At 40.0% G+C, this 15,318-nt stretch overlaps 1 protein-coding gene across 1 annotated transcript; it reads right to left on the reverse strand.

The window, feature by feature from the left end:
* Positions 1–1,281: 1,281 nt before the first annotated feature.
* Positions 1,282–10,202, reverse strand: LOC118814610 (elastase-1-like). Its single transcript, XM_036580308.1, has 10 exons — positions 10,163–10,202; positions 9,867–9,952; positions 9,581–9,681; positions 9,346–9,462; positions 8,366–8,502; positions 7,692–7,837; positions 7,429–7,572; positions 2,942–3,015; positions 1,545–1,737; positions 1,282–1,365 (listed from the first exon to the last, which is right to left on the reverse strand). The coding sequence occupies exons 1-10, from the start codon at positions 10,200–10,202 to the stop codon at positions 1,282–1,284; spliced, it is 1,122 nt and encodes a 373-aa protein (XP_036436201.1).
* Between the last annotated feature and the right edge of the window lie 5,116 nt (positions 10,203–15,318).

Here is a 15,318-nt window from a genome sequence, read left to right on the forward strand (position 1 = left end):
GCTGAAATCCTGTATCAAACAAGAATGGAAAAACATTTAACTTTCAAAACTACAGCAGTCGGCCTCCTCAGTTCCCAAATGCTTATAGAGTGCTGTTAATAGAAGGTGATGAAACACAGTGGTAAACATGCCCCTGTCCCAACTTTTTTGGATATTTGTTATTGGCAAATATCCTAAAATGGATGGTGTTATTGGCATCAAATTCAAAATGGGCATATATTTTCCAAAAAACAATAAAATTTCTCAGTTTCAACATTTGATATGTTGTCTTATTTTGTGTAGTATTTCCCTTTAAAAATATGGTTTACATGATTTGCATATCTTTGCATCCTATTTTTATTTACATTCTGCACAGCGTCCCAACTTTTTTGGAAATGGGCTGATAAAAAATGTGTTACTTTTATACCTTTTTAATTAAAATGTATGATGCACTAAATGTTTGCTTGAAACATGAGTGTTCAAAAATTCTTAGATTCATCTCAAAGAGAGAGCTGAATTTGCATAAGTATTTCTATTGGCTGGCTCGCCAAGATGTTAACCCCAGTACCAATTAGTTTAGGCAGTTTGATGAATGACGCTGATGCTATCTTTGAGTTATTGATGATTGCTAAAATGAGAAAATTGAACTATTCATGTTATAGCACTGCAAAAATACATGTTTCTCTTTGTTTCTATTAATATCTGCCTTTTTTGATTCCATCTTATTACAAGATCATACAGGGAGATTCACTCGAAAGAGGCCCCGAATATTCTGTAATAACTCTTGCTAGGACGAAGCAATTTCAACGAAATAACATGCAATGTGCTCCTCAGTACATGTAGCTTCGATGCCCCTGTGTCGGAGCAATGAGGTAAGCACCGGACTGCCATCGGGACATTTAACCGGGTACATACCCCCCTACCCCTTCATATGGGTTAATATTCCAAGGTGAAGGTATTGTTTTCATGAATGACATCACAGAAAAAGGGGTTGCCTTCAAGGGATGTCCACTTTCTACTACACTACCCACCACATAATGGAATGACCTCCTATCATTGTTCAGATAGGCAGCTCAAATCTAATTTTTCAGCATGTCCACTTTGAGCAGGACACGTTCTGAAGTATGAATGCCAAATAGCCTTATAAATCTGAAATTCATGATGTCAGAATATGCGAGAGGAAAGTCTCCGGTGCACATTCATATATTACAGCTTAGACACAGAGAGTAAAAGCTTTCAATAGACATTAATTTATTAATTAATTTATTTTTTCATCATCTTTACTGCTTAATCCAGACAGGATCACAGTAGCAGGTGGGAGCACAGAGAATTCCAGATGACCCTGTCCCCCACAACTTCCTCCAGCTTGTTCCAGGGGACCCCAAGCTGCTCCCAGGCCAACTTAGAGATATAATCCCTCTAGTGGGTCCTAGATTGACCCCGATGTCTCGTCATAGTAGGCCATGCCTGGTAAACCCCCCCTGGGAGGCAGCCAGGGGCATCCTGATCAGATGCCTGAACCACCTTAACTGGCTCCTCTCAATGTGGAGAAGTAGCGGCTCTACTCTAAACTCCTCCTGGATGACAGAGTTCTTCACTCTATTAGGTAGAGTGTAGCCCACCACCCTCTTCCCATCACTTGTGAATAAGACCCCGAGATGCTTAAACTCCTCCATCCGGGGCAGGTCCTTTCCCCTTACCTGGAGTGGGCATGCAATCCTTTTCTGGACTAGGACCATAGACTCAGACTTGGAGGTGCTGATCCGCATACACAGAGGACAGCCCCACAAGACCCAGAGTTTTAAGTATTTCCAGGTGAATCTTATCCATTCCTGGTGCCCTACCACTGAGAAGCTTGACAACTACCTCAGCGACCTCCACCAGGGAAATGGAGTCTGACATGCCAGAAGCCTCTGGCCCTGACTCCTGTGAGGGAGGCATGTTTGTCTGGTCAAGGAGCTCCTCAAAGTACTTCTTCCACCGATGGACAATATCCTCATTTAAAATACAGAGTGTCCCTGCATTCGCCAAGTACAGTTTGGGCAAAGCCACCCGACCACTTCTGAGTCACCAGATAATTGTCCAGAACCTCCTTGAAGCCAACTGAAAGTATTTTTCCATGGCCTCGCCAAACACCTCCCATGCCCTGGATTTTGCCGGTACCTATCTGCTGAGTCGGGAGTCCTCAGGGCCATCCAGTCCCTAAAGGCCTCCATCTTCAGCTTGACAGCCTATCTCACCACTGGTTCAGGGGGTTCTTGGCTTTACTGCCCTGACAGACACCAAGCTTTTGGCCACAGCTACGCCTGGCAGCTTCCATAATGGAGGATTTGAAAAGGGTCCATTTAGACTTCCTGTCCCCTTCCTCCTCCAGAACATGAGGAAAGCTCCCCCGAAGGTGGGAATTAAAATCATTCTGAACAGGGGCCTCTGCTAGTCATTCCCAGCAAACCCTGACTAGTCACTTGGGCCTTCCAGGTCTGACCATCAATCTTCCCTGCCATCTGATCTGCTCAGCACCTCTCTTCACCCGTGTGTCCAGAACATATGGTCACAAGTCAGATGAAACAAACCAAAATCAATTATTGACAAAGAGGCTGTGGTACAACATAACTTATGAACATTGTGTTTACACTTGGTGTCTGTTATGGACAATCCATGCCTAGCACAGACATCCAATAACAATTCACCATTCGAGTTTAGATTGATCCAAACTGTTATTTGGTGCATAAGCGCACACAACAGTCAGGGCTTTCCTCCCTGCAATTTTAAGCGACCCTCTCATCCACCAGGACAAACTCCAACTGCATAGCAGCCAGCCAGTGACTCATGAGTATCAGAACACCTGCCCAGCACCTCTCACCTTGTGCAACTCCTGAGAAGGAGAGAGAGACTAACCCCTATCAAGGAGTTTGGTTCCAGAGCTGACACTGTGGTGAGCCCAACTATATCTAGTTGGTACCTCTCAATGTCCCCTGCAAACTCCGGTAACTCCTTCCTCCCAGTAAGGTTACATTCAATGTAACAATCCAGTTTCTGCCACAGGGGTCAATGCCACAGAGGACCTCCCTGCCATCCCACCTATACAGCACTGCACCAGTCCCCCATATTGGACCTTGGTGGACCCCCAACATTGCCTTTTTTGAGCTGAGCCTGCTGGGTTACGTGGACATTTAGGTATTTTTTTTTTTTACTTTGTAAGTTGTAATTATAATGCCTGCTTCATTAAATCATTTGAACTTAAATCTTATTTGACCTAGACCTTACTGTTACAGCCTATTGCATGTTAGCAGTCTTCTGACAAGGTCAGGCTACACCAATGTCATGCTCTGTTCTAGCTGTAGGAAATAAAGTTTTGCCCCTAGCTTGTTTTCTTTGTGCATGTGCATGCATGTGTCATTACTACGGCAACCAGTGTGAATGTGGCAATATGTGACTACATTCTAACCATACAAATCAGATTTAATCACCTGTAACTTGAAATATATAGAAGTTTAAAAAGTTAGATACACGATTCAACCCGCAGCATGAACCAAGCTGAAGTGACATTGACATTCTGTACATTTTTATCACTTACTATTTAAAGTTATGCATATGTCAATGTCTCTGAATGTCAATATCTCTGTCAATCACTGCCTGTTGAACCTTCTAGTTTATTTCTAGATCCTTCTAGTCAGTTTTTCTCAAGTGTGATGTGTTTGACACCATGAGTGATGTCTGTGATTACCTTTCATGTCAATTCCTGTGAATTTCTGCTAGAATAATGTTACAGATCTCTGTTGTTGGAAGAAAACCTTGTATCTCCAAATGGTAACTTTACAGGAGAAGGAAAAAACCTACTTCAGTTTTAATGTAAGTCAATGGAACCAGACTTTTTTTCCAAGTCATTTTGGGTCATTTCTTTTAGTCCATTTGTCTTGAAATTAACAGATAATGTAAAAGGTAACAGCTATTTTCAAATGTCGTCAAAAACTGAAAAAACGTCAAAAATGAAGATACAAGGTTTTCTTCTGACAACTCTTAAATACCTCGGTTTTCACCTCAAATATAGACTGGACTGATCACACCTCTACAAACATTCCAAGATTGTTTACTTAAAGAAGAAGGTATGGTAGCTCCTCTTGTTATTTACACCTCATTTTACTGAATGGTTTAAATATTTTGCTCAGGCCATGGCTGAGCCAGCACTGTCATTGTGAGAAAAACACAAAAATCTTCAAAGTCTTACCAAAGAAATTGGAATTCTTACTTAAGAAGGTGGAGGATTCCTACAAAGCCTTTAAATATTCTTAGCACTTCTCACTTTTGGCATGTGTAATGTTCCTTATATACTGTTGTTTATATAAGATACAAATAATAAATGCAGGTAAAATAATTAAAGTATATTGCACCAATATGGACAGTAAAAATCAATCCAATTTGACCAAAACACAAGCAGAGGATCATCAGTGGTACTTCTGTTCTTCTCAATGAATATAGGGTTACTTATGTATGAAATACTCCCTGGTATTCAGGGGTCTCTTGTTGGCTGGCTACTCCAGCTGCTAACTCACTTACCATAGTGGGGCTGATGCTAGCTTCAGTGACAACAAAATGTTTGGTTTAACAGTTCTTCTTCTGGAAATTCTCCTCTCCAGTGAGATGAAGGCTGATCTACAATAAGTTCTCTTTGTGAGACGAACCTAAGAATGGCTACATTCTTTTTCTAGCACTTCTGTATACCCATTGAGATGGGTATTTTCCATTATCTGTTAGCTGACAATATTGCCCTGACGTGTAATCCAAGGCCACCCTTCTCATTGGCTCATGTAAACTAAGCCCTAGTGGTGCAAGATGATCATTTTGGCAAGCCAGCCAGGAGAACCAATGCTCCAAAACTGCTTGTCTTTACAAGACAAACCTAAATCTTCACTGTAAGAAAAAACAACACGATGGCAGTATTTACATATATTTATTAGATACTATATTTAGTAACATTGCAAATTACTAATTACCTCTCAAACTGTAATCGGGTTACTTTACTCAGTGCAGATTTGAAAACATTTGAGAATGTCTGCAGCCCATTTGTCAGCACAACCTGCAACTTTTTGAGATTTGTTCTGCATATTCTTCCCAATATATATCTAAACTTCAATCATTAGATCCTCAGCTAAAGCCTTGTTAAGATGAATATGCCTTTGAGAGATCATTTGTAAAGATTACACATGCACTGTAAAAAATGTCTCATCAGTTTAACCTAAAAAAGTACTTAATGTACATTCACTAGTTTTTCACCCTAAATACTTTGAATAAATGATTCTTTCAATCAAAGTAAACTTTTGAGTTGAATAAACTGGTTCAATTGCTTATTACTACATGAAGTAATTTTTTTAGGTAGAAATGATGAACCATTTTTAAAACGTGTGTTGCAGTATGCTGGGTTTCAAAAAACTGAGTTAAAACTGCATTATTTCATTCAATCAATGTTAGATAGCTAGCTAGCTAGCTAGTTAATTCACTTAAGTGAAACTTACTAGCCTGTGTTACATCCAATTCAGTTCCTCCTTAAATTCTTAAAAACTTAAAACTTTCATGAATTAAGTCCCCAGCATTGTACAACTATGGAAAGCAATAAGCCTCAAGGAGAAGTAGATTATTATATTCAGGCATTGGAATTTTTTGACCCTTTTAGCTTTCTATTGTTGCAATGCTGTGTTAATGCATGATTTGATTTATCAGGGGATCTGAATCAGATGCAACACTGGCATCATGATAGCTCACTAGGAACTTGGACACACCCGATGTCTAGGGATGAACTGCATTGAACTAAACAGTCCACCAGTAATTCTAGTTACCTTTATCACATAGGCAGACATTCAACTGCCGTGTTGAATAAAGAATTTCTACTAATGACAGGAAGATTATTCACTCAACCCTCACGGTTAGAAATAAAGTAAAAAGGCTGGAGACGAGACGGGGTGGGTGGAGTCAGTACAGCTTAGAAAATGTAATTTAAATGGATTATGGAACAATTATGTTCCCTGACTGAAGGTACTGAGATGTATCCTTTGGGGTCCCACACCAGTGACAAGAGGGGCACTGCCCCAGTGACAGTTTTGTCCCTTTTTTCTGAGAGTGCTTAGTAAAGCAATCATGTCAGGGATAAGATGAGAAAGTTGGTTTTCTTGGTGTTGTACAATATCTTGGCAGCACCAAAGTAGAGTTGGTTCTAGGCAATTATTTCATAACTTTTATTATATACACCTTGGAAAAATCTAGAGGTCCAGAACTCAGAAGGTGGGTATGGCTCTGTGTGATGCCAAAACTCTTGTTCCTTTGTTTGTTTTACCATGTAGACACTGGTAACTTTTAAATTTAAGGCATGCATAATTAAGATGACACGGACACTGAGCTATTTACAGCGGAATTATTAGACAGAAATTTACTAGGGCACTCCAATATTACCTTATGCCATGATATATTTGGAAAATATTACAATACCAATTATGTTATTATTGTCCAGCACTGTGATACCCCCAATCAAAAATGTTTGAAATATTATAGGACGTTTGAGAACATGTGCTTTTTAAAAAGATATAATGCTAGCACCTGATCCAAGAAGCATCCATTAAATGGCTTCTTAGTTCAATTGGCCATTGTGTCTCTATCGCAACCACATGATATTTTGCCTCATCTGTCCTTTAACACCTGCTGAGGTGGAGGATAGCATCATAACCTGAAGTGGCTTTTTGCAATGCAATATCAGAGCAGATGCCTGGTAAATGAGTGTGATTAGTAGAAGACTAATACATTGCAGACATGATGCTCAGCTTGGAGAGTGGAAAAGCCAACAGTAATCAAGCTCCCCAGGACCTCTCAGCAGGTGGAGTCCATTCAGACATGATAGTACACAACACATCCCAATGCTTCAGTGAAACTTCTTGCAATTTTTTTAGCTAAGTTAATGAACTCATTATCTCTAAACTATGATGGTGTAAATAACTTGTTGAGCATCGTTTTTTGCATCTAGAGTTGTGCTTATGAAGTTATCAGCACATCTGCAACTCTGTCCTTCAGCTTTATGGCAAATAATGTATCAAGAGAAGATCTAATGATTACATCGTAAGTCTGGTGAAAATAAAAACAATAATATGACACAAATAAACAGATTTATGCTTTAATTTCTGATCTTTATTGATTTGTATTGATTCATATGCTTGTAATGTAGATTTGGATATATTGATTGTAGAATAGCTAACTCTAAATGAAGAAATTGTTGGATTCCCACAGTCTCAGAACAGCATCAGTTTGTGCTGCACTCCATCTAGCCTGTCATCTATTGTGGATAAAAACATCATGGTCTCAATCAGTCATGTTCCACATAGATCATCATAGAACAACAGAGAAATCATTGGAATTATTCAAAAGAAAGTTATTATTTTCTAAATTAAATATCTTGTATCTACTTACACACTGCACCCATGGTAAGAAGGCAGACACACGGGTGAAGACAGTGGGTTTTTTGCTGCAGCCTGCAGGATCCCAAAAGCTGGTCAGTCCATGGACAATATAGTTTGTCCCGACCAGACAGTTCAGAGGGCCACCAGTGTCACCCTATAATAAGAGACTCTTTAACAGTTTGATACTTTAAACTGCTAACCTTTCAATGGATTTATGAATGTAGCATTTCCATAAAACAATGTGTAAAAAAAAAAAAAGCAAGTTGCTCTCACGTTGCAGCCAGAACTTATTCTACCACCAGCACAGATCATGTTGTCCTTAATAGCAGAGTCCAGTGACCAATAAGTGAAACGACAAGAAGGGATTTCGACTATCGGCAGGGAGGCCTGCTTCAGTACATCAGAGTGTGAGCCACCAGCTGCTTGTGAGGGAGAGAAATAGAGAGAAAGTACAGGTAATAATTCATGGTTTCATGTTTCAATTCAACAAGACTTCTTGTGTCACATTTCAAACATCCTGACAACTGCGTGTTTTTCCCCTTAAGCTCTGAACATGACCGATTCTCTTAACTACTAGTGTTGGGGTCACTCAAAAAACAATCCATAACAAATTACTAATTACTTCTCACAAACTGTAATGGAATTATTTTACTCATTAGGCTTGGGCAGTTTATATTTGTCACATCTTCATATTTTCCTGACATTGCACTGGGGTATACGTTATATGATGGTATTAAAAAAAAAAAAAGTAGTTAAAAGCTAAGTTAAAAGAGCTGATGGTGATAGAAGTCACTTAGAATGCTTTTGCTGTCTGATTTAGCTTTATTTTATAATCTGATGGTTTTAGAAACCACAATGTCTTTGGTAAAGAAGGTGCAGGCTCATTGTCCCCCAGAGAGAATGTCTTTGGCTGTACTGACCAACACTGGGCACAGGCTATTACTCACTTTCTGTGCTTCCCCAGCCAGTGATGTAGCATGTCCATTTGGCAGAGGGCATCTGGTCTGAGGAAGGCAGGGTAGCCAGCTTCACGTAAGAGTTTAGAGTGGCCTCAGTGGGCAGAAGGATCAAGGCAATGTCATTCCTGAAGTCAGGGCAACAACAGTAATACATTTTGTAATTGACTCTAGACTCTCGTTCATTTTAAATATCTGAAAGATTTTTATAACCAGGCCTACAGTACAAGATTTTTTGCCTGACTTTACCCCCTTCAACGTATTGACACAGAAACAACTGACAGTGTGGATGATCTGGTAATGTGAAAGTGGAAACGAGCCAATCTTTAGCATGGTCATCTAGTGCTGAAATGATTCTGATTTTTTCAAGCATGTTTGATGTGTACTACTGAAAACATTCATGAGTCCTGTAGTGTCAGATGGTCAGCAATGTAATTGAAAAAGTCATACAGGAACAACCAATAAGAGAGCTAGCAGAAAGAAAACCCTGGCAAATAAAGCCTTTACAATGTTTATAATGTATGGAGCCAGACATCATGGCACTCCCTTTACAATTTCAAATCAGCTGCCAGTTTGTAGTATATCAGCTCTGAATGTTTTCACTTTTCTCAGAATATTTATGCTTTTCTCAACCCCATGTTCATCCACAGTGTTTGTTTCTTGTGTGTATATATATATATATATATATAAGAGCTCAAACATGTCCATTCCAGTTTGAACTTTGTTTGTAGCCAAAACTCTTTGTGTCCTCTTAATGTCTAGTACCCTTATAATAAAAACACAAGAAATTCTCTAAAAGTCTGACGTTGAGTGTGAGAAGCTCCCCTTTTTCGAAAAGTTGGAAAGGTGTGTTGTGTATGCCCAGCTTAAAGCAAGATACATGAATTGTTTTCTTCTAAGGGTTGGCACTAACATAAGCTATGAAAAATCATGCATTAACACAAAGGAATGATTGATTGTCCACAACAGACCCTTGATTCTTGTCCCAGTCAGGGTGGATATAGGTACGTTTCACTTTGAGGACCTGCTCCCTGCCCTCATTTTTCATCAGGTCATGATCACCAAGAGCGACTTGGGATACATTAACACTGAGGACAACAAAAAGAAAAAACTTATTTAACAGAGAAAGCCAATTTGCTGCACAACTTAGGCAAGCAACATATATATTATAAAATCGCTGATACAAGATACCACTATTGTTTTTACCCATCTACACAGCGAGCAGCTGTCAACACCCATTGTTTTTTGATCAGCACACCTCCGCAGACATGACTGTGGCGTAAGCCATTTTGGACTTGCAGAGAAGCCTGGGGTAAAGACCGAAACGAAACACTGACAAGCACAATACAAATCAAATGGCATGGGCAGGATATTTTGTGTAGTGTTTGTATATAATGACAAAATCTACATAACGTCCCGGCCTCTATACCAAAAGAACAGCTATGGAAATGTTCCTCTTGAAATTAAGCTGCCCTTTAGTAACATTGTTTACCTGCCATGGCCAAGAGTTCGGTCTTGCAGTGTCACCCCAAATAACTCTGGTCTGAATTATTTGCCCAGGCTCTGGCTGACCCAGGACTGTCATTGAGAGAAAATACAAAACTATCAATATCAGAGAAATTGGAATTCTTACTGAAGAAGGTGGAGAATCCTTATAAAGCCCTTGTATTCTTAACACATATTATTCTTGATGTTAAATGTTCTTCAGATAATTCATATAAAACACAGACAAATAAATGAATGTGAATCTCTGTTTGTATTTTGCACCAGTATTCCGTCAGGACTTACCAAGTGCTGCGAAGGTGGTCAGGTAGATGATTCTCAACATCTTTGCAGATGTTCAGAGCAACACATTTGATGCCTTTTATACAGTTAGGAGCTTACATCAGGGGGTGGGTTTTTTTGTTTGAGGATGCTTTCAGTTTCTCTCTGTTCAAAATAAACTCTACAAGCTTACATTGTCTACTACACACTCACAAAAATGTCATGCAAGGAGAATAAAAGGTAAAATAATATTGAGAAATTCAATCATCTATCAATGGCATTGAAACTGTACTTGTGAAAAGAGACCCTAGGAACCCTGCAATTATTGGCTATGGACATAACAAAGCAGGGTACACTGGGTACTTTAGGGTGATTAATGTCTTTAATGTCTTTCATTTATTTATTTATTTATTTATTTATATATATATATATTTTTTTTTTTACACACAATGTTGTTTATCTTGGCTAAATAATAGTATTTATGCTTGAGCTGTGTCTATTGTGCTGCTCCCAAAAGAAGTAAATGACTATGGTGGCATAGAAAAACCCAGTGGTTCCTACAATTGATCTTACAAGGGTCTTTGCACATGTATGCTTCTGGGAACCCAAACCGTGTATTAGACCCATTTGTTATGAAACTCAACACAAGACCTGCTTAGCAAAATGAAAGAGAAAGGTAGATGTGTGGGTCTAAATCCAATGGACTGCTGGAGTTTCAGCCTTTTCTTTTTGTTCAAACATGGTAGAATGGATGGTTGAATGTATGACATAATTCACAAGTTTAACCCGAACAATGTTTAACTTATGCCCAACACACTGGTTAGATTTTTCCAGAACTAACTATACTTACAGTACACACGCCAATCACAACTTGTTTTCATGTTTTCACTTTTTCTAGACCTCTTAAATCAGAACAGATTCTCAGAGTGGCCTTATGCAATGTTATCTTTGTAAATAATTCAATGATATTTGGTACACTATATGGCCAAAGGTTTGAGGACATCTGACCATCACACCTATGAGTTTGTTGAATGGCAAATTCCAAATCAATAAATGTTAATCTGGAGTTGTCCCTGTTTTGTGGCTATAGCAGCCTCCACAATTCTGCAAAGGTTTTACAAGATATTGGAGTGTGTCTGTGAAAACCTTTGCCCATTCAGTCAAAAGAGCACTTATGAGGTCAGGTACTGATGCTGGATGACAAGGCCTGGCTCACAACATTCACATTCATCCCAAAGGTGTTCAGTGGGGTTGAGGCCAGAGCTCTGTGCAGGCCACTGAAGTTCCTCCACACCAAACATGTCAAATCTTGTCTTTATGGACCTCAGTTTGTGCACAGTGGCACAGTCATGCTGGAACAGGGAAGGGACTTCCCCAAATTGTTGCCACAAAGTTGGAAGCAAAATGCCCAAAAAAGTTTTTGTATGCTTTAGCATTAACATCATCCTTGACCATTTTCCCACCAACATTTACTGCATTATGCAGCCTGGTATGAAGCATTCTCCTGGCATCCTCCAAACACAGATTCATCTATCAGACTGCCAGATTTAAAAGGGTGATTCATCACCACACAGAACACCTTTACCGCTGCTTCAGAGTCCAGTTGTGGTGTGTTTTACACCACTCCAGCCTACACTTGGCACTGTGACTAGTGATCTTAGGCTTGTGTACAGCTAAACATGAATCTCTTGTACTGATGTTGCTTTCAGAGGCAGTTTGGAACTCTGTAGTAAGTGGACCATTTTGTGGCAGAGCTGTTGTCGCCCCTAGACACTTCCATTTCACAATAGCACTTAAAGCTGACTGGGGCAGATCTAGCTTGGCAGAAACTGACTTGTTGCCAACTTGGCATCCTATGACAGTGCCATGTTTTAAGTCACTTTGCATGGTTATGTGCTTAATTTTGTACAACTGAAGTTGATAATTAGGAAGGATGTCCACATACTTTTGGCCATATTGTGAATGATTCAGTATTTAAATGAGAGACTTACAATGTGTTGAATCAAGTAAATTAAAAGGTCAGAAAAGAAGATTTACGATTCGCTTTTAAATTGAATTAGTATTTAATCAGCTGTAAATCCTTCAAGACAGCTTGTTTGGAGTAGCTTATTTTCTATTTTGTCTGAAGTTGAAGGGAGTGTCTCACCAGTTGGGAGTGTCTATTGCTCAATGTTATTAGGCACAGAGTTTCCCTGCTTGCACCATTTTCTTTTACTCAGTGTGGTCTACATTTACAGTTATTTATTTACAATGAGTTTGTGAATGTACAGAATAGTAGAATATAGGCACCCCATGGGCAACATTTCTATCTGTCTGTTTTCCAAAGAATTAATGTGAAGAACACATTGTAACTGAAATAGCAATTTAGCTGTCATTTTCTGTCTTGCAACTATGTGGAGGTGAACCTCGCATTAGAGAGACAGCAGCAGAGACTCAAAGTTCTTAACAGCTGCTCGAGTTGTTGTATTTTTACAGTGATCTAGAGCAAATCGCTTAAGCCCCTAAAGCTTATGCTAGTGCCTGTATTATTCATCAGACGGACCAGTCTGAAACCTAGTTTCACAGGCTTGACATTTTGGCAAGCCAGCCGGGAAAAGCATTAATTAATTCACATTCATCTCTCTCAATAAGAAGAACCTAAGTACTTAACGTATTGAAGTAGGCATTGAGTTATACATACCTTTGCATGAAAAAGATAATAAAAAAACAGCAATTCTGTAAGTTTATGAATCCTGTTCAAGCTGTTTTAAGATGGTTATGGGTAGGTATTTGTTAGCTGACACTATGGCCCTGTCATATTTTTATGAGTTTAATCAAACGCCACCATTATCACCAGTAAACTAAGCCCTAGTGGTGCAAGGTGAACATTTCAGCAAACCAGCCAGGAGGACTGTTGATTCAGAATAGTTTTTCTTTGCTAGACTATCCTAAAAACAAAGAAACAGAGCTGCAGGAGCTCCTAGAGGAGATCAGCACCACCTTGAATGAGCCATGTCCAATCAGTACACATCTATTTGTGAATATGTAGGAGAGCAAGTGGATGTTCTACCACACAGAATCTCAACCCTGGTCCAGGGGTGGTATTTTCCCTGCTCTCAACATATGAATTAAAGTGGGTGTGTTACAGCAGGAAAACTTAGGCGGTGCTCCAGGACCAGGGTTGGGTACCTGTGTTCTACAATGAATAAGTCCTCACCTAAGCAGTTAAACAACCCTAGGTTGCAACTACATCTTTCTCACCATCTTCTTCCAGATCAAACAGCAAATCAAAGAGATCATAAAGAAGTGACTTTTCTCCACATCGCAGACCCATAGATTTTACAGACCCTGATCAATGCAGAGAATACCAAGCAAGCCCCTCCAAATCTTACATCACTGCCTCATCTCCTCTGCCTTCCCCACACATCTCTCAACATTTTCCCAACTGTCCTTGTATGAGTGCAAGGAAGCAAGAATCTATCAAACAACGTGGAGAAAAGACTGAACAGACCCCACAGTCAGTGGGAGCTGCCCTAAAAGTAATGACTAACAATGTCTTGGGGCAACTAGTGTGGGTGTGATTGTCATGGCTTGGACCATCCATATTGACAAAAGTAAGGACAACATGTAGAATAAAGATGGTACAATGACCGCCAATGACCGCCTGGTGCGGATAGACGTATTAGATCAACATATTGCTGTATCCACTCTCTCAATGTCCATTCCCTTGATGTTCACTGGTGGAGGGAGGTGACTGGGCCTGCAGAAATCTACCACCATCTCTTTGGTCTTCCCTGCATTGAACAAGAGATGGTTCCTCAGACACCAGTCCACAAAGTCCTGAGTCAGTTCTCTGTACTCTCTGTTGTCCTGTAATTAGTCTGATGATTGCTGAGTCATCAGAGAACTTCTGTAGATGGCAGTTTGGTGAGCTGTACATGACGTCTGCAGTGTACAGGGTGAAAAGGAATGGTGCCAGGACTGTTCCCTGTGAGGCCCCTGCACTACTGACCACCATGTCAGAAACACAATCCTGTGCCCTCACATACTGTGGTCAGTTGGTGAGGTAGTCCAGAATCCAATTTGATAGGTGGTGTCCCACCCCATTGTTCTCCAGCTTGTTCCTCAGGAGCCTAGGCTGTATGGTGTTAAAGGCACTGGAGAATTCTTACAGTGCTCCTAGGCTTCTACAGGAGAGAAAGAGCCTTGTGAAGGAGGTAGATGACTGCATCATCCACTCCAATACAAGATTGATAGTGGTTCCATAGATGAACTCACTAGAGGGCAGAGATGGCCAAGGACCAGCCTACCCTTGGAAGAGCAAATCATGCAATGCCTATCTTTGCCATCAACCAGACAGAAACTGCTTTGAAGCTTGGCATCCTGATGAGGACTGACAAGTTATTGTTTAATTTATTTAATTCTCATTTTGCATTATTCCAGCAACAAAATGTAATTCCACTTTCTATTCATCAACATTTTGTGCATTGCATATTTAAGTTTGAATACAGCATCCTCAATAAACTGATGAGTATTTCATTAGAATCAGAATGCACAAGACACTGGAGGCAACACTGGAGACAAATGCGCACAGACTGGATCATGAGCAAACTCTGAGCAGAGGAGCAAGTCACAGACATTATACCCAATACAGATACAGCAGAGTGAAATCTGCTGCATTTCCAATGGGTATCCAGAGAGAATTTACTCGAGTTAGGTCCAAAGTCTCCTCAGGATGTTTAAAAAGGGTGGCATGAGATTCCATTAACATCACACTTAAAATGTTAGTTAAAAGGGTCTTCAGACATATGGGTAGGATCGTTCTGAGGTGAGCATAGGTGGGGGTTTGGATAGTTTTTAGGGAGAGGGCTATAAACTTCAGTGTTTCCTCCAGACACCCTGATGCCTGCAGATGGCCCTTTGTATGCAAAGTCAAAGATTTCATTTGTCCACCAAGTTCTGATCAGTTTAAGAATGGTTGGGAGACATAAATCATCAGCTAAATTGGCTAATGAGGCATTGAGTGATCAGACTGTCCACAAGGTTATAGACTGTTTATTTTAAAGTACTGTCATATTTTAAAGGGCTTCACTTGCAGAGAGGTGCTGGTGAAATAAAGCACACATACTTTTCTTAGGTTGTGGCTCTACTACTGAAGGCCATCCTACAACCCATTCTGAGCATTAAGCCCAGTATGTGCA

Source organism: Colossoma macropomum, unplaced genomic scaffold, assembly GCF_904425465.1.
Source record: "Colossoma macropomum unplaced genomic scaffold, Colossoma_macropomum, whole genome shotgun sequence".
In the NCBI taxonomy this organism is placed as follows: Eukaryota; Metazoa; Chordata; class Actinopteri; order Characiformes; family Serrasalmidae; genus Colossoma; species Colossoma macropomum.